General features: G+C 42.6%; 1 protein-coding gene across 2 annotated transcripts in view; it reads left to right on the forward strand.

The window, feature by feature from the left end:
* Positions 1-378: 378 nt before the first annotated feature.
* The window catches only part of Snupn (snurportin 1), a 37,283-nt gene continuing 10,689 nt past the window's right edge, over positions 379-26,972 (forward strand). The window contains exons 1-5 of one of the 2 annotated variants that reach the window (XM_036193703.1): positions 379-449; positions 7,850-8,012; positions 14,140-14,284; positions 22,973-23,077; positions 23,312-23,408. In XM_036193703.1, the coding sequence (XP_036049596.1) occupies positions 7,855-8,012; positions 14,140-14,284; positions 22,973-23,077; positions 23,312-23,408 (505 nt within the window). In that variant the 5' untranslated portion in view covers positions 379-449; positions 7,850-7,854. The remainder of the gene's footprint in view (positions 450-7,849; positions 8,013-14,139; positions 14,285-22,972; positions 23,078-23,311; positions 23,409-26,972) is intronic. The other variant, XM_036193704.1, reaches the window with a different exon arrangement.

Genomic DNA, 26,972 nt, shown 5'->3' on the forward strand with positions numbered 1-26,972 from the left:
GAAGGGAGAATGGGGGAAGAATGTTTATTAGTTCGAAACTTGAAAGCGATTTAAAACCGTGCAGGCGAGACAAAGGCAAGCTGTCGGCGCAGTTCTAGAGCTTGGGCAAACGCGGGGAGGACGGCTAGGAAGTCACGGTTTTGTTGGCGAAAGGACCCGGGATAAATTTGTGCTCAGGAATGAGGCCTCCGCATAGCTAATCATCTAGCCAGAGTCCAGAACAAACACTAAGCTAAATCTGAAATCTCTCCCTGGCGGATGAAACCAACCCGTCGGCTCAAGGCGGAAGTAATGGCCTGCCGCGACTCAACTCCCGCGATGCACCACGGTGGGCGGGACCGGAAGTTTCGTGTAGAGATCCTAAGTGGGGCGGACCTAGCTCCGCTAAGGCAGCTAATTGGTCAGTGCGTGGAGGCGGCGGCGGCGTGCGCGACTGGCACCTTGGTACGGTAAGTCTTGAGTTTGGCTCTGTGTACCTCTTCCGACGTAGCTGTAACCTCTCCCGACGGACCAGGACTCTGGCTTTCCGGTCGCCACCTGGAGAGGGCAACCAGTCTAGGGTGTCGGGTTTGGCCATGTTTCTGCCGTTGTAGGCCGCCTTGAGGGAAGAGGCTTCGTTGGGACTGACACTTGGGAGTTCGTTTCCTTTCTCAGCCTTCCTGCCATTGCAGGCGTGTGCCACCCTCTAGTGTGCCGTTAGGGACGGTTTCAGTGGCATACTATTGGGATACATTGCGGGGTGGGGGCGGGAAACTCAATAATTATCCTAATACTCCTGGCTGTATTACAAATAGCTTAATTATCACCGTAAATTCACACTGATAGTATGTCACTTAACACATTTTCTAAAAAAGCACCTTTAATGTCTTAAGGATATAGAGATACAGCTTTCTTTCTGTTTTCTTTTTTCTCCTGGGTTTCAAACACAAGGCCTGTGCAAATATGGTACATGTTAGGCAAATACTCTACCAGTTGAGGTATATTCTCGTCCTTTTTTTTTTCCTCTTTATTTTTATGTGTCGTGTATGCACATTTAAAAAAGAAGAAAACGTGTATAAATGTTTTGCCTGCATGCCTGTGCACCACTTGAGTGCAGTGCTGGGGGGAAAGAGCTCCAATCTTGTGGAACTGCTTTACAGATGGCCATGAGCCACCATGTGGTACCCAGGTCCTCTGGAAGAGCAGCCAGAACTCCAACCTAAAAGCTGCAATACCATTTCTGCAATACCCTCCACTGTACATCCTGTCTCCCTCTCCTCCATTTTAATGACATAGTTTCATTCTGTAGCTCAGGCTGATTGGAACTTGATGAAATAAATCCTCCTGTCTTAATGTTCCAGGCTTTGGATAACATGGCCATACTTACCACAACCAGCTAGAAAGTTAATTTTGCAAGATGGAAACAGTTGGTAACAATGCAAAGATACTTCCCCCTGCAGAACTGTATACTGAAATGGTTAAAATGGTGAATCCATGTTTATTAACCTTACCCCACTCTCCCTGCCAATCAAAACCAAACAGAACTACAAAATGTAATTGCTTAGCCTACATTGATTGACTGGGTTGGAGAACTGGGAATTGAACCAGCAGCATTACACATGCAATAGAAACACTTCTCTCTCTCTCTCTCTCTCTCTCTTTAATTTTTTTAAATTTTTTTTTTTTTTTTTTTTTTTTTTTTTTTTTTTTTGAGACAGGGTTTCTCTGTGTAGCTTTGCACCTTTCCTGGAACTCAATTTGGAGACCAGGCTGGCTTCCAACTCACAGAGATCCGCCTGGCTCTGCCTCCCGAGTGCTGGGATTAAAGGCGTGTGCCACCACCACCGCCTGGCGGAAACACTTCTCTGTTGAGCTATAGTTCCAGCTACCCCCTTTTAAAAAAGATTTATTATTTATGTGCCTAACCATATGTATGTGCACCATGTACTTGCCTGGAGAGGCCAGAAGAGGGCGTCAGATTCGTTGTGAGCCACTATATTGGTGCTAGGAATTGAACCCGGTTTCTCAGCAGGAATGGCAAGTGGTCCTAACCCTTGAGCCATCTCTACACCTGTTTGTTTTTTGAGGCAGGGTCTCAGTAGGCCCATACGTATTTGAGGCTGGCTTTGAACTACTGACCCTCCTTTCCTGCCTTCGTCCTTTAGTGTTGGGATTTTAGGCATTAGTCTGCCTGGTTCTACCTGGTTTTCCCTTCTTTTCCTTCCTCTCCTTTCTTTTTCCTAAGATTGGGTCTTACCAGGCTACCCAGGCTGCTTATAAGCTTATTCTGTAGCCCAGCCAGGCCTTTAACTTGTCGTCCTCCTCCCTTACCCTGTGGAGTAGCTGAGATTATGAGATTACAGGCCTGACTCATCACTGTTTGTTTTTGTTTTGGAACAGGGCCTCCATAATGTATTCCTCGCTGGCTTGGAACTAGCTGACTTGTGGTGATCCTCCTGGGTGCTGTGGTTATAGGTGTGCACTTCTGCACCTGGCTACCACCTTTTTGTCATTTGTGTATTTATTTACTTGTTATGAACAAAGAATTAGGTGTCATTGTGACATACTCAGACAAACAAAATCTTTTTATTGTTCCTCTTCCCTCCCATCTCGCCTCCATTTTATCCCTCAGCCTTTTTTCTGCATTCACGTCATATATGTTCTTTCTTTGTCCTCCTCCCTTTAAAAAGACTTTTGGTTTTTCCAGACAGGGTTTCCTCTGTGTAGCTTTGCACCTTTCCTGGAACTCACTTGGTAGCCCAGGCTGGCTTTGAACTCACAGAGATCCACTTGGCTCTGCCTCCCGAGTGCTGGGATTAAAGGTGTGTGTCACCACCTGGCAAATCTGTAGCCATTTTTTTTTTTTTTTTTTTTAGCTGAGGATTGAACCCAGGGCCTTGTGCTTGCTAGGCAAGCACTCTACCACTGGGTTAAATCCCCAACCCTCAAAAAACTTGTTTTTATTTACCGTTTTTTGTGTATGAGTTTTTCTTTTCAAGACTGGGTTTCTCTGTGTAGCTTTGCACCTCTCCTGGACTCACCCTGTAGCCCAGGCTGGCCTTGAACTCATGAGATCAGCCTACCTCTGCCTCCCAAGTGCTGGGATTAAAGGTGTACGCCACCACCACCTGGCTTGTATGAATGAATGTTTTGCCTGTGTGTATCTATGTGCAGCATGTACATGCCTGGTGCCTTCAGAGGCCAAAAAGGGCATTAGATCCTTGGAACTGGAGTTATAGATGGCTGTGAGCTGCCATGTGGATGCTGGGAACTGAATTCAGGTTCTTTAGAAGAGCAGCCAGGCTTTGTTTGTTTTTTGAGATAGGGCCTGTCTGTCTTAAAACTCACTTTGTAGACCAGGCTGTCCTTGAACTCATAGAGATCCACCTGCCTCTGCTTCCCAAGTGCTAAGATCAAAGGTAGGCATCACCATCCTCCACATGCAGCCAGTGTTCTTAACTGCTGAGCCATCTTTGTAGCCCCCCCTCCCAAACACCTTTTTCAATGTATCTTGCTACCCTCTTGTGAGCTCTTATCTAATTCAATTATCTATACCCACCTTCATACCCTTTTATTTACTTATACACAAACATTAAAAGTTAGGATCCATGGGTTGGGGATTTAGCTCAGCGGTAGTGTGCTTGCCTAGCAAGCACAAGGCCCTGGGTTCGATCCTCAGCTCCACAAAAAAAAAAAAAGTTAGGATCCACATATGAGAGAAGACATGCAATTTTTATCTTTCTAAGTCTTCATTGCCTCACTTAAAATTATGCTTTACAGATCTGTCCATTTTCCTTCAGTTTTCAACCTTTATAGCTGAATATGTATGAATATGTATGCCTTCTTCTCTTCTCTTCTCTCCTCTCCTCCCCCCCACCCCATCTCCTTCCCTTTTGAGACAGGGTGTCATGTTAGCCCTGGCTGGACTGGAACGCACAGAGATCTGTCTGTCCTGTTTCCCAAGTGATGGAATTAAAGTTGTACTACACCTGGCTATTGTATGCAATATTTTCATTATCTCTTCTGTTGACTATCTAAGCTGGTTCCATTTCCTTGCTCTTGTGACTAATGTAGCAATAAACATGGATGTGCATGTTTCTTTATGGCAGGACATAGAGACCTTTGAGTATATATCCAGAAATTGTGTCTTAGTTAGCATTTTATCTTTTTCTTCCTTCCTTCCTTCCTTCCTTCCTCCCTCCCTCCCTCCCCCCCCTCTCTCTTTCTTTTTCTTTCTTGTTTTACTTATTTATTATGTATACAATGTTCTGCCCGTATGTATGCCTGCAGGCCAGAAGAGGGCACCAGATTTCATTATAGATGCTTGTGAGCCACCATGTGGTTGCTGGGAATTGAACTCAGGACCTCTGGAAGAACAGCCAATGAATGCTCTTAACCTCTGAGCTATCTCTCCAGCCCCCAGCCTTCTATTTCTATGATAAAACATTATGACCAAAAGCAACTTAAGGAGAAAAGAGTTTACAATTCCAGATAATAGTCCATCACTGAGGAAGTCAGAGCAAGAACTCAAGCAGGGCAGGAGGCAGAAACATACCTCCAGGCCATGGAGGAAGTTTCCTTACTGGCTTGCTCTTCGTGGCTTACTCAGCTTGCTTTCTTATAGTACCCAGGACCACCTGCCTAGGGGTGGCACTGCCCATACTGAACTAGGTCTTCCCATATCAATCATCAATCAAGAAAATGTACCACAAGCTGTTTATAAGCTAGTCTGTCTGGTGGGGCAATTTTCTTTTCCTTTTTTTTTTTTTTTTTTTTTTTTGAGATGGTCTGTGTCTGTAGCCCTAGCTGTTCTGTGTAGACTAGGCTGGCCTCCAACTCACAGAGATCTGTAACTAACGAGAGGCTTTTCTCTGTCCTGCCCCATCCCACAGCCATTTCCAAATAATCACTCAGAGGCTTATATTAACTATAAATGTTAGGCCGATGGCTCAGGCTTATTACTAGCTAGCTCTTACATTTAAATTACCCCATTTCTATTCATCTATGCATCATCATGTGGGCTGTGGTTTACTGGTTCTCTAACATCTTGTTCCTTGGAAGGCTGGATTGTATCTGCCTCAACTCTGCCCTTCTTCATCTCCATTTTCAAAGTACTGGCTAAACTTATTCTGCCTCACCATTGGCCAGTTTTATTTATCAGCCAGTGAGAGCAACACGTATTCACGGTGTACAGAAAGACATCCCACAGCATAGATCCACCTGCTTCTGCCTCTCAACGCTGGAATTAAAGCCATGTGTGTCACCACACCTGGCTTTGGGGGCATTTTTTCTTTCTTTTTAAAATTTTTATTTATTTACATTTTAAATATTTATATTTAGGGGGAGGGTATGTGTGCCTAAGTGTATGTTTGTATACCAATTGAGTGCAGGTGCCCTTGGAAGTCATAATTCATCAAACTCTGCAACTGGAGTTATAAGCTGTTATGAGCTGCCATGTGAGCACTGGAAATTTTGCTGTTGTTTGTTTTTTTTTGTTTTTGTTTTGTTTTTCGAGATAAGGTTTCTCTGTGTAGTTTTGTGCCTTTCCTGGAACTCACTTTGTAGTCCAGGCTGGCCTCGAACTCACAGAGATCCGCCTGCCTCAAGGGTGCTGGAAATTGAATCCAGGTCCTCTGGAAGAAGAGCCAGTGCTCTTAACTGCTGAGCCATCTCTTCAGTTCCATGGGACATTTTCTTAATTGAGGTTCTTTGTTCTAAAATTACTCTAGCTTTTGTCATAGTTGACATCAAATTAGGCAGTACAAGTGGTATTGCTGGGTCATATTGTAGTTCTATTTTTAACTTTTTTAGAAACATCGCTATTAATTTCCATAATACTGAACTAGTTTCTACTCCCACCAGGAGTAAATATAAGTTCATATTTCCCCACATCCTGTCCAGCATTTTTTTTTAATTTTTTTTAAGATTTATTTATTTATTATGTACACAGAGGAGGGTACCAGATCTCATTACAGATGGTTGTGAGCCACTATGTGGGTGCTGGGAATTGAACTCAGGACCTCTGGAAGAGTAGTCAGTGCTCTTAACCTCTGAGCCATCTCTCCAGCCCCATTTATTTGTTTTCTTTATGATAGCCATTCTGATAGCCATATCTCACACTGTGATGAGATAAAATAGCAATGTTTTTTAAATTAAATTTTTTGTTTAATTTGTATCAGCATTTGCTTGCATGCATGAATGTGTACCACTGAACCTGGGGCCTCTGCAAGGGCAAATGATCTTAACTGCTGAGCTATATCTCCAGCACCTCAAATGGTTTTAATCTGCATTTCCCTGATGACTATGGATGTTGAACTTTTTTTTTTTTTTTTTAAGTGTCAGTTCCATTTTATTTTTCCAAGGTGTTTTTTCTTCTGTCTATGAAGCAACCTCTTCACATGGGCTTTGGTGGAGGTTGTGGTGCAGCATCAGCAGGTCTAAATCGTGGTGGGGGTGTTTGGTCCTTGCGGGCTTCACAGGATCGATTCCTGACTCTTGCTATAAATAGCACAGCTCACGCAGTAATGCAGCTTGACATAGAGTTTGGGAAGCACGTACACGTTGAAGACACTTGCTTCTGATATGTCCCTGACAGCAGCGGTCTCTACAGTGTTCCGAATGACGAACTTTTTAATGGCCTTGTCTTTGGGCAGTTCGTGCAGCGAATCGGCTGCACAGGGCCTCTGCCATTTTTGGCATGAGTCATCTTGGAGCCAAGACCTGAAAGAGCGATAGTGAACATTTTAAAAAGATTACACGTATTTATTTAGGGGGGTGTGTGTGCGCGCGCATGCGTTCCTGCCACAATATGTGTGTGAAGGTAAGAGGACAACGTTTGGGCATTGGTTTTCTCATTTCCATATGTGGAGCCTAGGGATCAGACTTGGGGCCTAAGGCTTGGCAGCAAATGCCTTTACCTTGTGGGCTATCTAACTAGCCCCAATTAAACACTGGAAAAAATACTAATTGGCCGTTTGTGTTTCTCCTTTTGAGTACTATCCATTTCATCAACCCATGTATTGATTTGGAGAGGTTTGTCTTTTTGGATTTGGTGGCTAAATTTTTGGTTCCATTTCGTTTGTTTTTTGAGACAGGGTTTCCTCAGTGTAGCCCTGGCTGTCCTGGAATTTGCTCTGTAGACCAGGCTGACTTCAAACTCAAAGATCTGCCTGTCTCTGCCTCTTGAATGCTGGGATTAAAGGTGGGGACCATGCCTGGCCTTGTTTTTGTTTTCTGAAGCAGGATCTCATGTAGCAGAGGCTGGCCTTAATCTTCCTATATAGCTGAGGATGGCTCTGAGTCCGAGTGTATGCTTCAACTTCCCAAGCATTGGGATTATAGGAGTGAGCTATCATACCTAACTCTCAGGCAATTTCTTTTCTTTTTTTTTTAGACTGTGTCTTTAATCCCAGCACCTGGGGGCAGAGGTGGGCGCTAGGGGGTCTCTGTGAATTTGAAGCTAGCCAGGATTACATGGTGAAAAATAAAATAAACAAACAAAAATGTCCTCAGAGTTATATTTGTTATCAAGTGATGGCTCTTTAGAACCATTTAGGAAAAAAGTTTAGATGCTCAGTCACATTACTGGATGTCAGGGATAGCTCACTGTGATGAAAAACAGAAAAAAGCCAGAGAATGACTTTATTTAATAATTGGTTTATTCCTTCAGCTATTAAACTTACCGTTATTGAAGTGCTGCTAGAAAATAGCATTATTATTAATATATAACTCATTTATCTTTTTGTCTCCCTCTACAGAAATAACTAATTTTGGTTAAGTGAGTTTTTTCTTTTAAATGACATCATAACTGCCTTTTTATCATGAGATGAATTAAATTAATGAACCATTTTCTTTATGTTTTCCTTTATAGAGAAGATGGAAGAACTGAGTCAAGCCCTAGCTGGTAGCTTTTCTGTGTCTCAAGAACTGAATAGCACAGCTGCCCCACACCCTCGCCTATCGCAATACAAGTCCAAGTACAGTTCCTTGGAGCAAAGTGAGCGGCGCCGCCAGTTGCTGGAACTACAGAAATCGTAAGGGTGCTTTAACTCCTTGGCTGCTTTACACTGGGAGCTATGAATCATTCACAGACAACTAGATTTGTCTCCATAGAACCCCCTTCACAGAAGAAGGTCCCTTTCTGTCCACAGGGTTGGGTGGGTAAATTCTGTCACAGGCAATTATTTTTGATCCATACATTTTAGAAAAATAAAAAAGGAAGGAAAAACTGAACTTTTGAAGCAAAAGCTCAGTTATTTGGTTAAATTATTCTATTTTTCCTGGCAACACTACTGAATTTTGCAGTTTAGACTTCTCCCCACATCCTTGGATTGCTCATGTGTAGCTTCTTACTCATTGTGATGATGGTCTTCCCATCTGCCTTCAGCCCAACTGTTTCTGTAGTGCCCTTGGAAATTCAAGTTCATTCTTTTTTTTTTTTTTTTTTTAGATTTATTTATTTTTTATGTACATAGAAGAGGGTGCCAGATCTCATTACAGATGGTTGTGAGCCACCATGTGGGTGCTAGGAATTGAACTCAGGACCTCTGGAAGAATAGTCAGTGCTCTTAACCTCTGAGCCATCTCTCCAGCCCTCAAGTTAATTCTACAGAGAGTCAGTGGAAATGTTTTCTGTACACTCAGTTCTAAATGCCAAGATGAACGAACAGGAAAGGAGCAGGGTAGGTGTATTTTAGGCTGCCCTCTCTGAAGGCAAGGCCTATCCTTTTGTTCTCGTTGTGTCTTTGGCCTCTTTGGAGTCAGACATTACGGAAGGGGAATTCGAAGAAACTGACCACTGCTGTGGCACTCGCATAGCGTCTGCATTTTCCACAGTATGGTTAGCAGATGAGTAACTCAGACAGTTCCTGATTGGTTCTGAGTTGTTTGCTGATTACAATCCACTCACTCCTTTCCTTCCCTGTTTTCTGTTTTTGATTTTTCGAGACAAGGTTTCTCTGTGTAGCCCTGGCTGTCCTGGAACTCACTCTGTAGACCAGGCTGGCCTCAGTCTCACAGAGATCCACTTGCCTCTGCCTCCCGAGTGCTGAGATCAAAGGTGTGTGCCACCACCGCCAGGCTCCTTCCGTTTTCAATTGTAATTTATTCTTTTCTTTTTTCTTCATTTTACATACCAAGCACAGCTCCTCTCCCTTCCTTCCCCCTTCTTCCCCTCCAGTAATTTATTATTTTCAAGTAAGTAACACATTCATATGGCACAATATACATGGATAGAGTGGTTGGAAAGAAAATGGCCCCCAAAGGAAGTGGCCTTGTAGAAGTAGGTGTGATCTTGTTGGAGGAAGTCTGTTACTGTGGAGTCATGCTTTGAGGTCTCATATATGCTCAAGCCATACTCAGTGAGACAGATTACTTTCTGTTGTCTATACAAGATAAAGAACTCTTAGCTAGCTCTCCAGCACCATGTCAGCCTGTACAGGGTCATGTCCTGCCCTGATGTTAATGGACTAAACCTCTAAACTGTAAGCTACCTAATTAAATGTTTTCCTTTGTAAGAGTTGCTGTGGTCATGGTGTCTATTCACAGCAATAGAAATACTATCTTTTGCAGGGATAAAAATTGAACCTGGGGCTTCATGCATGCCAGTGAAGTGCTCTACCAACTAAGCTAAATTCATTGTCCTACACTTGATCTTTGTTTGAGACAGGATCTCATTATGTAGCTAAGGCTAGTTAGTCTTAAGCTCTTGGTCTTCTTACCTTAGCCTCGTGAGTGCCAGTATTATAGGCTTATGACACTGTGCTTGGCTTCTGAGCTTTTAGAAAAACAATTCAAGCCAATGAATTGTCTCAGTAGGTAAAGATGCCTGCTGGCAAGCCTGTTGATCTGAGTTTTATCCCTAGGACCCACATGGTAGGTCCTTACAGGTTATCCTCTGACTTCCCTGTATGCACCATTGCACCCACATACATGCACGCAAACTCATCCACACAAAATAAGTAGCTCAAATCTAGTAATTTTTTGAAATTCTAGTTGCAATATACTCTGCCTATTATATCTGCATGTGTGCTTAATAGTGCTTCATTGTTCTTGTCTTTCTATTGTTTTATTTATTTGAGACAAAGTCTCGGGGCTTAAGAGAAGACTCAGCGAGTAAAGTGCTTACATAAGGACCTCAGTTTAGATTCCCAGCACCCAAGTCAAACATGATTGTGGTAATGAGCATCTATAACATCAGTGCTGTTCAGGGCAGAGATAGGTGGTCCCTGGAGCTTCCTGGTCTACTATTCTAGCTAAAACAGCAACCTCTAAGTTCAGTGAGACACTCTGTTTCCAAAAAAAAAAAAGGGGGAGGGGGCTGGAGAGATGGCTCAGAGGTTAAGAGCACCGACTGCTCTTCCAGAGGTCCTGAGTTCAATTCCCAGCAACCACATGGTGGCTTACAACCATCTATAATAATGAGATCTGGCACCCTCTTCTGTATACTAAATAAATAAACCCTAAAAAAAAAATACTTAAAAAAAGAAAGAAAGAAAGAAAAATATGGATAGCTGGGCATGGTGTCATATACCTTTAATCCCAGCACTCAGACAAAGGCAGGTAGATCTCTAAGTTTGAGGCCAGCCTGGTCTACAAAGAGTTCCAGGACAGCCAAGGCTGTTATACAGAGAAACTCTGTCTTGAAAAACCAAACCAAATAATAAGATAGAGATCCCTGATGTCGACCTTTGACCTACACACACTCACTCATTTGTGCACATACACACATACTTTTTTTTTTTTTTTTTCAAAGAGAGATGGTCTTATGTAAGCCTAGGCTGGCTTTAAAATTATTATGTACCTTGCATACTGGGATTACAAGTATGCTCTACCATACCTATTTGATGCAGAGCTGGAGATCAAACATTGTGCCTCATGTATGTTAGGCAAGCACTCTACTAGCTGAACACAGACACATCATTTCTTTTTTTTCTTTTTTTTTTTTTGGGTGCTGGGTAGCTCATTAAATGGATGGTTCATAATGTAGCCTAAGCAGCCCTCTACTGCTGGGCACCTGGGTAATTTCCATCCTCTATGATTACAAACAGTGTTGGGAAGTAACTACAGGCCTATATCCTACATACATACTAGGTCTCTTCTGTTCTTTAAACAGAAGGTCATTGTGCTTTTCTATGTCCTTGTTCATATGTATCTTTGTAAGAATGTGTATGAACATGTACATTTAAGAAAAAAACTAGGAAAAAAAAGAAAAAGGAAAAAACTAGAGATAGGCATAGTGGTACACACCTTTCATACTAGTACTCAGGAGGCAGAGGCAGGTGGATCTCTGTGAGTACAGGGTCAAATTGGTCTATATAGTGAGTTCTAGGCTAGTACATATTGAGACCCTGTCCTAATTAAAAAAAAAAAATAATAATAATAAAGAAAAAGAAGAAACCGTCTCAGCTGACAAGATTGTTTTACAAGTGCTTACTGCCAAATCTGAGGACCTGATTTCAATCTCTGGTACCCATATGAAGGAAGGAGAGAACTGACTCCCTCAAGTTGTCTTCTGACTTCCACACACTTGCTATGCCATATCTGTGCCCATACATATGTACATATACACATATGCTTAAAAAAAAAGATGCAGAAACCATGTTGGGTTTAGTATCTGATTTCTTGCCTTAACTTTGTGGAAATTATAAGATACATGATATTACAAATTAATATGTAATAATTAGGTTTGAAAAGTTTCTTCCTTCACAGTTCCCCCAATTTACTAGAATATGCAGCTTTAATAAATAAATAAAACTGAGCATGGCAATGCACATCTGTAACCCAGCATTAAGGAGAAGGTAGAGAGAGGTAGGAGGATTAGAAGTTAAGTGTCAGGGCTGGAGAGATGGCTTAGTAGTTAAGAGTGCTTGCTGAGGACCTAAGTTCGGTTCCCAGCACCAATGTCAGGTAGCTCACAATCACCGGTAACTCCAGCATCTAGAGCAGTGGTTTTCAACCTTCCTCATACTTCGACCCTTTAATACAGTTCCTCATATTATGGTGCCCCCCACCGTAAAATTATTTTTGTTGCTGCTTCATAACTATAATTTTGCTACTGTTATAAATCATAATCTAAATATCTGTATTTTCCGATGATCTTAAACAATTCTGGTAAAAGGGTGATTCAACCTCCCCAAAGGGGTGAGACCCATAGGTTGAGAACTGCTGATCTAGAGGATCTGATGTCCTCTTCTGACTTTCACAGGTAGCTATACCCATGCACATACATATACACATAGAAAATGTCATCCTGGGCTAATTGGGAATTTGAGGCCATCCTAGGCTACTTGAGACTCTTGTCTTAACAAAACAAAAGCCTGAGTGTAGTGATGCATGCCTGTAATCTCAGCACTTAGCAGGCAAAGGCAGGAAGATCTCTGTGAGTTCCAGGGCAGCCTGGTTTACATTGCAAGTTCCAGAACAGCCAGGGCTACATAGAGAGACCACGTTCTCAAACAAAACAAAGGCTGTGGCTAGAGGGCAGGGGAGGGCAGAGTCTGCCTTGGCTACTGAGTGAGTTCAAGGCAGATAGGTAAAACACTATCTAATAAATATAACTAAATAAGAGCCAAAAGAGGATGGGATGTATTGCTTATTGGTAGAGTGCTAGCCTCAAAGGCAGAAGGCCCTATGTTTAAATCTCATGGGTGAAGTGGAGGTGGGGTAGGAAAAGACAAAAGTGAAGGTAAACAAGTTAAAGATGTTAGGTCTTTTTTTTTTTTTTTTGAGACAGGGTTTCTCTGTGTAGCCCTGGCTGTCCTGGAACTCACTCTGTAGACAGGCTGGCCTCAGAGATTTGCCTGTCTCTGCTTCCCAAGTGCTGGGATTAAAAGTATGTGCCACCACCGCCAGGCTCGCTCTCTCTTTTTTTTTTTGAGACAGGGTCTCACTATGTAGTTGTCCTGGAACTCACTATATAGACCAGGTTGGCCTTGAACTCACAGAGATCCACCTGCCTCTGCCCCTGGGGTACTGGGATCAAAGATGTGTATTACTGTACCAGCAAAGATGCCAAGTCTTAAGCCAGGTGGCTTCTTTTGAAAGTCAAACAAGAAAAGCTTAAGTTTTGGGGTGTTTGTTCGTTTGATCAGCATGATGTCTAAAGTGGAAAGCCCCAGAAGATTCTCTTGTTTTGGACTTCTCACTGCATTTAATGTGTTTCATCCTTCCCATCTCTGGGGCTTTTGATGAGTCTGCCAGGCAGGAAATGTTATTTCTCATCTGGAATGTAGTGGGGTAATGTAGGTTCATCTTATTCAGCTAGTGAGTCTTGGAAATTCCTTTAAGAATAAATTTTTTACTTTGAACTTTTTTTTTTTTTTTTTACTAATTTCTTTATTTTTATTTTATGTGCACTGGTGCTCTATCTGTATGTATGTCTGTGTGAGGGTGTCAGCTCTGGAGTTACAGACAGCTGTGAGCTGCCATGTGGGCTCTGGGGATTAAACCTGGTCCTCGGGGATAGCAGTCCCACTCCCAACCAGAGCCATTTCTCGAGCCCCTATTTGAACATTCTTTGTTTGTTGTTGTTTGTTTGTTTGTTTTTTCTTTCGAGACGGGGTTTCTCTGGAGCTTTGGAGCCTGTCCTGGACTAGCTCTGTAGACCAGGTTGGCCGTGAACTCACAGAGATCCTCCTGCCTCTGCCTCCCAAGTGCTGGGATTACAGGTGTGCACCACCACCACCGCCCGGCGAACATTCTTTTTTTTGTTTTTTTTGAGCTGAGGACCGAACCCAAGGCCTTGCGCTTGCCCAAGCGCTCTACCACTGAGCTAAATCCCCAACCTAAGATTTATTTATTTTTTTATGTACACAGAAGAGGGCGCCAGATCTCATTACAGATGGTTGTGAGCCACCATGTGGGTGCTGGGAATTGAACTCAGGACCTCTGGAAGAGCAGCCAGTGCTCTTAACCGCTGAGCCATCTCTCCAGCCTTCGAACATTCTTAAGAAACCAAGGAAAGCTGAATGTGTTCAGAGTGAGTTTCTTGATTAGGAGCTATGAGGAGACAGTCACTAGTTTAACCTTGCAAAGAAAATTTCATTATGTTTTACCCTCACCAGAATCCCCTAGTTGCTTCCAAATTTGTCATCCTTGAATTGTATGACACCTGTACATTGTGGGATATCTTTGTATAGATATTATCTTTTTCTCCTCCAGCAAGCGGTTGGATTATGTGAACCATGCCAGAAGACTGGCTGAAGATGACTGGACAGGGATGGAAAGTGGGGAAGAAGATAAGAAAGATGAAGAAGAAATGGACATTGACCCTGGCAAGAAGTTACCAAAACGCTATGCTAATCAAGTGAGTGGTCTAGAGTTTTGCACCCTCCACATGCAGTCAAAACCCACCAAAATAAATGAAATGCTGCTATGAAAAGAGGGTGGGCAAAGCTAATTGCCATGTATTTGTAGAGAGAATGATGGTAACAGAGCTGGCTTATAGTTCTGCTGGCTGACTGGAAGCACTGATGAAGGTGGATGTGGTGGCACATGCTTTTAGTCCAGCACTTGGGAGGTAGAGACAGGTGGATTTCTATGAGTTCGAGGCCAACCTGATCTACATAGTGAGTTCTAGGATAGCCAGGCTATATAGAAAGACTGTGTCTCAAAACAAAATCAAAACCAAAACCACTGATGAAGCCTGTGGATAGTGACTTAGAGTTACTAGCCCATCTAGCCCATGCCATTAACCAGAGGCTGCTAGCTCATACAGAAAGCTCCTGAGCTACTACTCTAGTAATAGATCCCACATCTTCATCATCCTCATTCTTCTGGGCAGGGAATGTAACCCAGGGCTTTGTATATGCTAGGCAGATGTTCTGTCATCATTAAACTAGAGCCCCAGCCTCCTTGTCTTATTTTTTTGTTTCGTTTTGTTTTGAGATAAGATCTTTCTTTGTAGCCCTGGCAGGTCTGGAATTACTATGTAGATCAGGCTGGCCTTGAACTAACAGCAAGCAGTCCCTTCTTTTGCTGTAATTATATGCATGCTCTATCATTCCTGGCCTTCCGTGGTTTTTTGTTTGTTTGTTTTTGTTTTGTTTTGTTTTGAATAGTCATACGCAGTTGGTTTGGATGGGACCTGCTCACAAGCCCAGTGTCTCCCTCTCTTCCTCAGTTGGCAGTCTTTCCCAGCTAGATTGATAGGAGGCCAGTCGGCAGTCTTGTCAGTGTACACTGGAGTTGTAGCAGGCAGGAGGAAGTATGTCAGTCCTTAAATAAAGAGAACCTGCGCAGGACATCCAGTTGACCAAGGCAATGTTGAACAATGAAACAACCAGGCACTTTGCCACTCTCAATTAAATGCTGGCAGTGCTACAGGGGAGATGGGAAAGAGGCAGTCCTGGTGTTCCAGAAGAAAGGTTGTAGGTCTGAGTGAAAGCAGGGGTCTTCCCTGCTATAATATACTACTTTGTAGGGTCCTCTTGCCTTTAGAATACACTTTTTGGGAATACCCATCCATCTATTTCTCCCTGCCCCCCCAAATACAGTACAGATAATACCTTCTGTGACAAAGTATACTTCAGTTTTTGTTTATTTTTGACAAGGTTTGGCTAGTAGCTCAAGTTGGCCTTGAACCCATGATTCTTCTGCAAGACTTATACAATTTAGTTCTGTTCAAGAAAAATGAAAAACTTGTTATATGTAATCAGGCTTTGCTGTGTGATAGACATGGATCATAAATAGCTCCTATACTCTTTATTTTTATTTTTTTGTTTTTCATAAATAACCCCTGTACTCTTTTTTTTTTTTTTTTTTTTTTTTTAAATTTTTATCTTTTTGTTTTTAGAGATAAGATTGCTCTGTGTAGCCCTAGCTATTCTGGAACTAGCTCTGTAGACCAGGCTGGCCTCAAACTGAGAGATCCTTCTGCCTCTGTCTCCTGAGCTATAGGATGTAACACCTTTGCCTTGAAAATTCTTTGTTTATTTTTGAAACGGGTTTTTCTGTATAGCCTTGGATGTCTTGGAGCTCAGAGTGTAGACTAGGCTGACTTCAGACTCAGAGATCCACTTGCGTCTGCCTCCTGAGTGCTGGGACTAAAGTTGTGTGCTACCATGCTAGCATTACTTTTAGTCTTAATCAGAGAAGCCTCTCTTTGAAGTGAATGATGGTTGGCTGTTTAAGGTGCTGAGAATAAAGTGACAGCTGAATGTTCAGTCCTAAAATAGACATTTATACCTTCCCCTCTAAGGCTTAGGGAACATTTTAGAAGAGAAAACAGAAAGAATGGAAGCTATGGAGAAGGGCTATGTATGAAATGCTGCCTTCCTCATCTTATGGGCATGATATAACCATTACAGTCATGAACTCATAGCAGCTGCAGTTTCTTGCACTGGGCCTATAAAAGACTGGCCCACACCTCCCTGCTGAAATAGAGGCTGTGGATAGATTTTGGGAGGAGGGAATCAATGTCTTCAGATACATACCCACTAGTGAGCCCTTTAGGCTCAAATGCATAGTTCCAAATCTAGACCCTGGTTAAATGCAGCAGGTCACAAAACAAAAGGACATAAATTTGGGAAAAGGATTTGTAGGGAGAAGAGGAGTTGAAGGGGTAGGAGATGTATAAGAAAGAGTGGAGGGGAGCTGGGCAGTGGTGGCACTCGCCTTTAATCCCAGCACTCAGGAGGCAGAGGCAGGCAGATTTCTGTGAGTTCAAGGCCAGCCTGGTCTACATAGCTAGTTGCAGGACAGCCAGGGCTACACAGAGAAAGCCTGTCTTGGAAAAAAGCAACAACAACAAAAGTAGACAAATCAAAAAAATAATAATAAATAAATAAATAAAAAAGAAGACTAAAAGCAGTGTTTGTCTGTTTAACTGTTGATAGTTAGAAGGCATGATGTTAGTTTAGCTAAAAGAGAATAGTAAGTCCCTTGCCGGGTGGTGGCGGCACCCATCTTTAATCCCAGCACTCGGGAAGCAGAGCCAGACAGATCTCTGTGAGTTCGAGGTCAGCCTGGTTTACAGAGCAAGATCCAAGACAGGCACCAAAACAACATAGAGAAACCCTGTCTTGAAAAATAAAATAAAATAAAATAAAATAAAAATAATAGTAACTCCCTTTCATAGAGCCTATGACTTCTGCAGCCATTTGTCTTTGACTGAGGTTCACATTACCATATATAGATTCCCTCCTGTACACCACACTTCACATTGGATCAGGTTGGTCACTCCCAACAGCCATGGCACTATTGTACAAAAGGGCACCTGTCTCACCTGGCAGGTTGGTATTGTAGGTGTTTGGAAGAAATGAAGAACAGCAGGTTTGGTAGAAGAAGAAGCTGAGATCCTTCAGAAATGAGCTTTCTTAGAAAAGAGAGACTGGAGACTCTGGGGCCATGACTGGACCTTGAGTTTGGAAAGCATCAAAAGGACAGTCTGTCATATCAGAAGCAGCATGATGAGGCCTTATAGGGAAAGAGAGGCTTCCCTTTAAAACCTGGAAAGGAAACAGATATGTCGTACACTCATTTGATCCCAGTATTTGGGAAGCAGAAATGCCAGTCTAGTTTTCATATCTAGTTATAGACCAGCCAGGTTTGCAGAGTGAAACTCTGTCTCAAACAAAACAAAAAACTAAATGAACAAAAATCCAAGCAAACCTGGAAAGGAAATTCATTAACCAATTAGCTTAAAGTAAAAGAGTGGGATATATTAGCCACCATGGACAATACGATGGGGACCTGAAGGAGAGAGGTCCTTTAGAAGAGAAATTCCCAAAACAAATAGAATATTTGGGCTTTTATAAATTTTCAGGGGCTGGGGGAATTCCACCCTGTATGATTGAGTTTGGTTTACTCTAGACAACTCCTTGCACGGAGCCATGTACTGGGCAGGGCCATAAATTTCTCTTGCACAGCTAGGTGAGACCATTGATGTCTTTTCTCTCCCAGCACTCCGTAAAGCTAGCCAAAAGGGAGGAAGCTTTCAGTTGAGTTCCAAGTTGACTTTTCTGTTATCTTACAACCAAGACTGTGTTGTCTTTAGAAGTAGTGTCTTTTTTTTTTTTTAAGATTTATTATTTGTTTATTTATTTGCATTTGTGTGTCTGTGTGCTTGTACATGCATATGTATACATATGGGGAGTGACCACAGATGCCAAAAGAAGGCGTCTGATCATCTGAAGCTGGAGTTACAGGTTGTTGTGAGCTGTTGGGACCTGGACTTTCTGTTTATGGAAGAGCAACAAGCATTCTTAACTACCAAGCCATCTCTCCAGCCCCAGGAATAAGTTCTTACTGTCTTGTTCTGGTAGGTCATTTTTATTTAAGACAGTAGCTCAGGCTGGCCTTTAAGTTGCTGTGTAGCCAAATACAAGCTTGCATTCCAGATCCTTCAAAACTTCTACTTCCAAGTGTAGAATTACAAGTGTGCATTATCACTTCTAGCTAATTCTAGAACATTTTCTTCATCACACACACACGCGCATGCCACCACACTCCTCATATTCTGCCTTTCTAGGGCAACTTTTAATCTGCTTACTAAACATTTATATATATTCTTTAGAAAAATGTTCTGTCCTTTATCATTTATTTTCTTTTTGCTAAAGAATATTTCATTTATTGTATGTGTGTTTTGTGTGTGCACCTATGTATGTGTATGAGTGTGCATGTGTGGAGGTGAGAGAACACATTTAGAGAGGCCTTTTCCCCACAGACTTGCACAGCAAGCACTTTAACGCCCCCCCTCCCCAACCCTCTCCCTGGCCTTATTTTCCTACCCTTCCCTTGTCCGCCCTCCCTTCTCCTTTTCTTTCTGTCTTTCTTTTGCAACGTTGAGAATTGAACACAACGCCATGAACATTCACAAGGCAAGCATTCTTCACTAGTCTGTACCCCAGCCCCACTCTTTTTGTTTGTTTGTTTGAGATTTGGAGATGGACCCCATCAGTGGTTGTGCAGAGAGCTAGATATGAAGCTCCCTGCTGCTCCCCCTCCAACCCTCCAACAGCCTTTTCAGAACCTCATTCTGGTAAAGCCAGATCATTGACTTTGCCTCAGAAAGGAATTTCAGGATGAGCCAGTATGAAGCAGCATTTTAGTTTTATTTTTTTTAACATTTTATTTATTTATTTGAATGTGTACATGTTTATGCTGGCTAGTTTTTACATCAACTTGACAGAATCTAGGTCACTTGGGAAGAAAGACTCCTCATTGAGAAAAATGCTTCCATAGGATTGGCCTGTAGGTGAGTATATGGCATTGATGATTGATGTGACTCCTGGGCAGGTGGTCTAGGACAGCCAGGGCTGTAACACAGAGAAACCCTGCCTCAGAAAAATAACTAAAAGAAAGCAACTGAACAAGCTGTGCAGAGCAAGCCAGTGAGCACCCTTCTTCCATGGCTTCTGCATCAGTTTCTGCCTCCAGATTGCTGCTGTGCTTTGGGTTCCTGCCCTGACTTAATGGAATTGCAAGTGAAATAACCCTTTTCTCCCCAAGTCACTTTTGGTCACAGTGGGTTTTTGTTTTGTTTTGTTTTGTTTTTTGAGACAGGGTTTCTCTTTGTAGCTTTGGAGGCTGTCCTAGATCTTGCACTGTAGACTAGGCTGGCCTCAAACTCACAGAGATCCACCTGGCTCTGCCTCCCAAGTGCCAGGATTAGAGGTGTGTGCCACCAACGCCTATCTTGGTCACAGTCTTTTATCACAGTAATAGAAACCTTAGATAAGGTGTGTAAGGATGCGTGTGAAGGTCAATGGAAAACCGGTGGGAGTCAGTTCTAACCCTCTACCATGTGATTCCAGATACTAAACTCGGTTATCAGGCTTGGTGGCAATTGCCTTTACCCACTGAGTTATCTTGCTAACCCAGAATGTGTGTGTGTGTGTGTGTGTGTGTGTGTGTGTGTGTGTGTGTGTGTATGTGTGTATATATTTTTATAAAGTTACTAGATTTTTTTTTTGGGGGGGTGTGGGTTGAGACAAGATTTCTCTGTGTAGTTTTGGTACCTGTCTTGGATCTTGTTCTGTAGACCAGGCTGGCCTCAAACTCACAGAGATCTGCCTGGCTCTGCCTCCCAAGTGCTGGGATTAAAGGCATGCATCACCGCTGTGTGGCATAAATTACCAGATATTTTTTTTTTTTTTTTACTGTTTTATTATTATTTTGTGTGCACAAGTATTTTGCCTACATGAATGTATGTGTACCACATGCATGCCTGGTGCCTGTGGATGTCAAAAGAGGGGAGTCCCTGAAACGAGTTGGGGATGGTTATGAGCCACTATGTGGGTGCTGGAAACTGAACCTAGGTCCTTTGCAAGAGCAACGAGTGTTCTTAACTGCTAAGCCATATCTGTAGCTCTTATAAAAGACATTTTTAGCATAGACTTCCTTGTGGGAGGTAACAGAAAGTGAGAACTAAAAGAAAGAGTGTAGCACACCAAGATCTAGATGTGAACTGCTCAAAGCAGAGTTGCCTTTCATGTCCTTTATGATAGTCATACATAGGATTTTGATGTCTTTAAAAAATTGCTAAGAGGAACTGGAGAGAATGCTCAGCAGTTAAGAGCACCAGCTCTTCCAGAGGACCTGAATTCAGTTTCTAGTACATACATATAGTGATATTTTATTTGTACTGAAATGTGATTTTATTTGTATATTAATAAAGTTGCCTTGGGGTCAGAGCAAGCCATAGAAGCTGGGCAGTGGTGGTGCACGCTTTTAATCCTAGCACTTTGGAGGCAGAGCTAGGTGGATCTATGTGAGTTCGAGGATACAGCCAGCATGGCGACACACACCTTTAATCTCAATACCAACCATAGAAAACCTAGAGGTCTGTACAGACAGGCAGTGACGAGGAGGTCATATGGTTGTGTTTACAACCAATGAGAAGGCAGAACAGAAAGTCTATAAAAAAGAGAAGTAGGTCTCTTGCAGAGAGGAAAGACAGCAGAAGCAGTGAAGGGTAGGTTTTCAGCTCTCAGCTATTGCTCTGACCTCTTGGCTTTTAACTCTGCAATTGGCTCTGTGTTTCTTATTTAACAAGACGGTTACATCTACACATACATGATGGTTCACAAGTTTGTAACTCCAGTCTGAAGGATCTGATACTCTTTTCTGGCCTCCTTGAGCACCAGACATGCATGTGGAGCACAAAGATACATGCAAATAAATACCAATATACCTAAATAGAGTTTAAAAAAAAAAGTTGCTAGGAAATTTAAATCATTTCAATTTAAATTACAGGGTAATTCCTAAGGCATATGGAACAGGATTACACTTTGTAAATAGAACTGTAGATCACAGGGATACAGGAAGTTAGGATATTGTCACTGTAAATAAAGCCTAATAGTCTTGTTTACGAGAGTCCTAGAATATATTCAGAAAAAGAATAAGTGTAGCTAGAGTTTCCTGCCTGGCCCACAGTCAGGACAAGTCTCTCTCACCTGCCAGTCCTACAGTCGCTCAGACCCAACCAAGTAAACACACCGAGACTTATATTGTTTACAAACTGTATGGCCGTGGCAGGCTTCTTGCTAACTGTTCTTATATCTCAAATTAACCCATTTCTATTAATCTATAAGTTGCCACATGGCTTGTGGCTTACTGGTATCTTAACATCTGCTTCTCATCATGGCGGCTGGCAGCATCTCTCTGACTCAGCCTTTCACTTCCCAGAATTCTCCTCTCTCCTTGTCCTGCCTATACTTCCTGCCTGGCTACTGGCCAATCAGTGTTTTATTTATTAACCAATTAGAGCAACACATTTAACATACAGAACATCACACAGCAAATAAGGTCATATCTAAGGTATACACTGATTTATTGTTGTGTACTTGATTTATTGTTAACATTCTTACGTAAAAACACTTTTTTTTTTTCAAAAACAGGGTTTCTCTGTGTATGTTTCTGACTATTCTAGAACTTACTCTGTAGACCAGGCTTGCAAAATCAGAGACCCTCCTGCCTCTGCCTCCCCAGTGCCGTAATTAAAAGCATGCACCACCATACCTGGCTTTTAAAGTGTTTTCAATAGCTCTTACAGCAAATATTAACAATCATGCTCGAATTATTTTTTTTAAAGATTTATTTATTTATTATGTACACAGAAGAGGGCACCAGATCTCATTACAGGTGGTTGTAAGCCACCATGTGGTTGCTGGGAATTGAACTCAGGACCTCTGGAAGAGCAGCCAGTGCTCTTAACCTCTGAGCCATCTCTCCAGCCCTCGAATTATTTTTTTAAATGTGACTTATGTGTATGCCTAGAGTTTCTGTGTACCATATGTGTGCAATGTGCTGGAATTTTCCCATGTCCCTCAGATTAGGTTTCTCTGTAGCCCTCAATGTCTTAGAAATAGCTCTATAGATCAGAGATCCACTTGCCTTTGCCTCTCAAGTGCTGGTATTAAAGGTGTGAGCCACTACTGACAGTTCAGGCTTGCAGTTTTAATATTCAGGAGGCAGAACCAGAGGATCATAAGTACAGAGTCATTTTCACCTACATAGTGAGTTAAGGCCAGCTTTAAAAACTTGAAACAGCATCTCATTAAGTTGTCCAGACAAGCTGTGAATTTGGCAGTCCTTCCATCTGAGCTTTCCAAGTAGCTGAGATTATATGCCTATACCACCAGGCTTGCCTCCTAAAATCTCTTATCATGATGTGTGGTGTATCAGTTTGGGAAATGATGATCAAGTCTGAGCATGACTCAGGGTGAGTATTCATTCCTGAGGTGTAAACCCAGAATATAATAGTTATGCTGGTAGGCAGTAGGCAAATAAGGAAAGGGAAAAAGCCTCTTTAGGCCTTGAGGAAGGGAGTAAGGAGGATACAGATAGTGACAGTAAGTCACCAGTGAATGCCTGCCATCTTTTGGTTATGCTGGAGACCAGCTTCTTTCCTTAGAGCACCTGGGCTGGAAGTACCTCTGCCCTCAACTTTTAACTATATTTGTATTATGTATGTGGGGTGTTAATGCTTTGTTCTTGTAATGTTTGAATGATAAACTCCTGCTCATTTTTTAAAACATCTTTATATTCCCAGTTGATGCTTTCTGAGTGGTTAATTGACGTCCCTTCAGATTTGGGGCAAGAATGGATTGTGGTTGTGTGTCCTGTTGGGAAAAGAGCCCTTATCGTGGCCTCCAGGGTAAGTAACTGCTTCTTGCCTCTAATACCAGCAAGCCTAGTATGTGATAAAGGGTTGTTTGCCTCCCATTTTCATCCTCCACCCAGCTGTGCCTGGAGTTGGCCTCAAAGTGTTTTCCTGCTGGAAGAGTCTTTGGCTCATCTCTTTGGGCTAATGACAACCCTTTAAGATGCAGAAGCAGGAGGCAAGGATTCCTCTGAATGCCTAATGAGAATGGTAGCTTTCTCCCTACAGGGTTCAACCAGTGCCTACACTAAGAGCGGCTACTGTGTCAATAGGTTTTCTTCCCTTCTGCCAGGAGGCAACAGGAGAAACTCAACAACAGCCAAAGGTACCTACATATGATATCTATTTACTGTGTTTTTTTGGTCTTCCTCCCCCACTGTCTCTTCGGTGCTGGGGCTCAATCACAAAGGATCTCTGAGGCTTCAGGAGCCGGCCATCCAATTCAGTAGGTAAAAGTGCTTTTTGTGAAGTCTTCATGACCTGCATTTGAGCCCACAGTGAAAGTTAGAGGGTTAACTTCAAAGAGTTGCCCTCTGATCTCCCATGTGTGCAATAGCACATGCCCATGTGCATGTAACATACGTAATAATAAAACTTTAAGTTAAAATGAAACACCACTTCTAAAAGCAAGTTTGGGAGAAAAGGACTTATTTTCCTTATGATTCAAATTGTAGTTCATCATTTAAGGAAGCCAGGACAGGAGCTCAATTAGGGCAGGGACTTGGAGGCAGGAGCTGATGTAGGGGCCATGGAGGGGAGCTGCTTACTGGCTTGCTCAGCCTGCTTTCTTATAGAATCTAGGAGCCCAGGGATGGCACCACCTACAGTGGGCTGAGCCCTCCTTGCCTATCAATAACTAAGAAAATGCTCTAAAGGCTTGCCCAGTCTTACGGAAGCATTTGTTCTTTCCTTTCCTTTCTTTTCTTTCCTTCATTTCTTCCTTCCTTCCTTCCTTTCTTTCATTCTTTTCCTTCCTTCCTTCCTTCCTTCCTTCCTTTCTTCCTTCCTTCCTTCCTTCTTTCCTCCCTCCCTCCCTCCCTTCCTTCCTTTCTTTCTTTTCAAGATAGTATTTACTTGTCTAGCCCTGGCTGTCCTGGAACTTCCTCTGTAGACCAGGCTGGCCTTGAAGAAACCCACTTCTACCCCCAAGCGCTGGAATTAAAGTGCACTACCACCTCCTGGCAGGAAGCATTTTGTTTGTTTGTTTGTTTGTTTGTTTGTTTTTCGAGACAGGGTTTCTCTGTGTAGCTTTGTGCCTTTCCTGGAACTCACTCAGTACACCAGGCTGGCCTCAAACTCACAGAGATCCGCCTGTCTCTGCCTCCCGAGTGCTGGGATTAAAGGTATGCGCCACCACTGCCCGGCATGGAAGCATTTTCTTGATTGAGGTTCCCTCCTCACAGATGACTTTAGCTTATGTCAAGTTGACATGAAACTGTTCAGCACACCATGTAACCCAGGCTGGCCTGAACCTCCTGATCTTCCTACCTTAGCCTCCCCATTGCTGGGATTGCAAACTGAGATAATAAGCATGTACCATTATACCTAGTTATTTACTAAGTTTTTCTCATTTAAGAAAAAAAAAAGTAAGGTCTTATATAGCCAGGCTTTCTTCAAGACTTGAAACCATTATCTTTGATCTACTTCCCAAGTAGTAGAATTATAAGCATGTGCCATTATGTATGGTTCATTTGCAATTTTTTTTACTAGTACAAGGTGGTGTCTTGCTTGGCTAAGAAATTTTTTCTCTTTTTTGGTATTTGTTTTTCCATTTTAATTTTTTTTTATATTTTATTATTTTGTGTGTATGGATATTTTGCCTGCGTGTATTTCTGTGTACCACTTGCATGCAGTGGCCCTGGAAGCCAAATGGGTTCATCAGACCACCTAGCACTAAAGTTATAAACTACTGTGAGTTGCTATGTGAATACTGGGAATTGAGGGTTCTCTGAAAGAGCAGTCACTGCTCTTAACTTCTGGGCCATTGCAACAGCACCATGGTTTTGTTGATGAGACAGTCTCATGTTGCACAGGCTGGCCTTCAAATTGCTCTATGGCCAAGGATAATATTGCTTTATTGAACATTGTATATTGTTGAGTATTGAATCCATAACTTTGTGCTTTCCAGACAAGTACTTTAATAATGGAATTACATCCCTTGACTCCATGTTTTACAGTTGTTTGTTTTTAACAGCAAGTATGTTCAACAGGTTCTGGGATAGAACAAATTTCAAACTTTGCAAATGTTCTCCATAGGAAAAAGCAGAAAATAAACCAGATGTTGTAATTAGCATTTCAGTTGGTGATGGGAAGAGTGGAATATTTCTGATGCTTCATTGTAGGAGCCTTGAGTGTTGAGTGAACCCAGGAAAGTTGGGGGTGGACCTCTAACATGTTTGGGTGGATTCCCAGGTCTACTGGATGCACCCTTGGAGCCTAGAAATGGATTGTAGGAGCAGGTGTGTGCATTTCCAGGGTATAGAGGTCAGGTGATGAAATGAGTGAATGCCTGGGGGATGGTAGGTGGACACATGAATCAGGGAATTGGACACCCAGTGTTAAGGTGGGACCCTAGGGGCCAATCAAGCCAGCTGGAAAGGTGGGGGGCATGGGGTTAGAGGTAGACCGAGCAAAGTGAGAGCCAGGGCTGATTCACACTCACTGAGTCTTGGGGAGACATTGGATGGGGCTGGGTGCTCCAGAATCTAATGTGAAATTGGAGTAAAAACTGATGGTTTTTCAGTTCCAGTGGATCCAAAACTTGTCTTTGGTCTTGTTAGTCTCTCTGCTCAGCACCTGGAAGATAATGGTCTATAGGGTTTGGTCCATAAGCAGTTACACTGTACTGGTCTAGGGCCTCGTTCCTCTAGTTCTAGGCAGACAGAAATTAGTGGAAGGGCATGTTGGCCCTGGTAATCTTGAGGTTGTCCATCTAGAACAGGAGGCTCTGTTGGCCCATCTTTGCACCTCTGTTATTTATATCCCAGGCTGTGGATAGTCACAAACTTCTTCCTTTCACCTTGACCCTTTGAAGTTAACAGGAAAGGCCTCTTTAGCTTTCATGGATGCTCCCTGGGTCAAGTTGTCTGATGCTTTTGCCCTTAGATGCAGGTGAGGTAGCTCCCCTACTTATTGTATAGAATCAGAATCAGGCAGAGTTTACATTTGTAAAAATCCTAGGTGATTTTCTATAAAATATGAACTTTTTTATTTTTTTCAGTTTTTCAAGACAGAGTTTCTCTGTGTAGACTTGGCTGTCCCTGAACTCACAGAGATTGGCTTGCCTCTGCCTCCTGAGTGCTGGGATTAAAAGCATGTGCCACCATGTCCCGGCTGTCATTGATTCTGATAGTCTCAGGGCCAGCTGCTGATGGTTTGTTCTTGTTGATCCCAATTACTCTCCAAGGACAAGGCCACATCTCCATTCCTAGTCTTGCCCCCTGGTTAATGCTGGAAATCCATAGGCGAAGGACTTGGGCTTTAGGAGATAGGGAGAAACCCTCTCCTGAGGCCTCTCCATCAGAGCAACGCCACAACTTTACTGTGTGCATGTGCAAAACAGACCCTTGGTTAGTTGTTTTAATGACCCACTTGGAAAGCATTCTCCTTTCAGGGTCAGGTCTCCTCAGCTGCATGATACATGCATCCTGTGAGGCCCACCAGATAGTACATTTCTGAATGGTCATCATGCTTAGGCCCTTTATTACAAAATGACATGCACAGTTTTTTCCATAAAGACCCCTGACAGAATGTCAAGTGTAACAACACAGTGAGCTGTTTCTGGGGTTTCCCAGTCCAGTTCCCTTTCTACTTTGTCATTTTCCTACCTTAGCTTACCTGGCTTCAGTAAATGGACTAGGTTATAAGGATTAAATAATGTATTGTTTTG

Source organism: Onychomys torridus, chromosome 7 (assembly GCF_903995425.1).
Source record: "Onychomys torridus chromosome 7, mOncTor1.1, whole genome shotgun sequence".
NCBI classification, from domain to species: domain Eukaryota; kingdom Metazoa; phylum Chordata; class Mammalia; order Rodentia; family Cricetidae; genus Onychomys; species Onychomys torridus.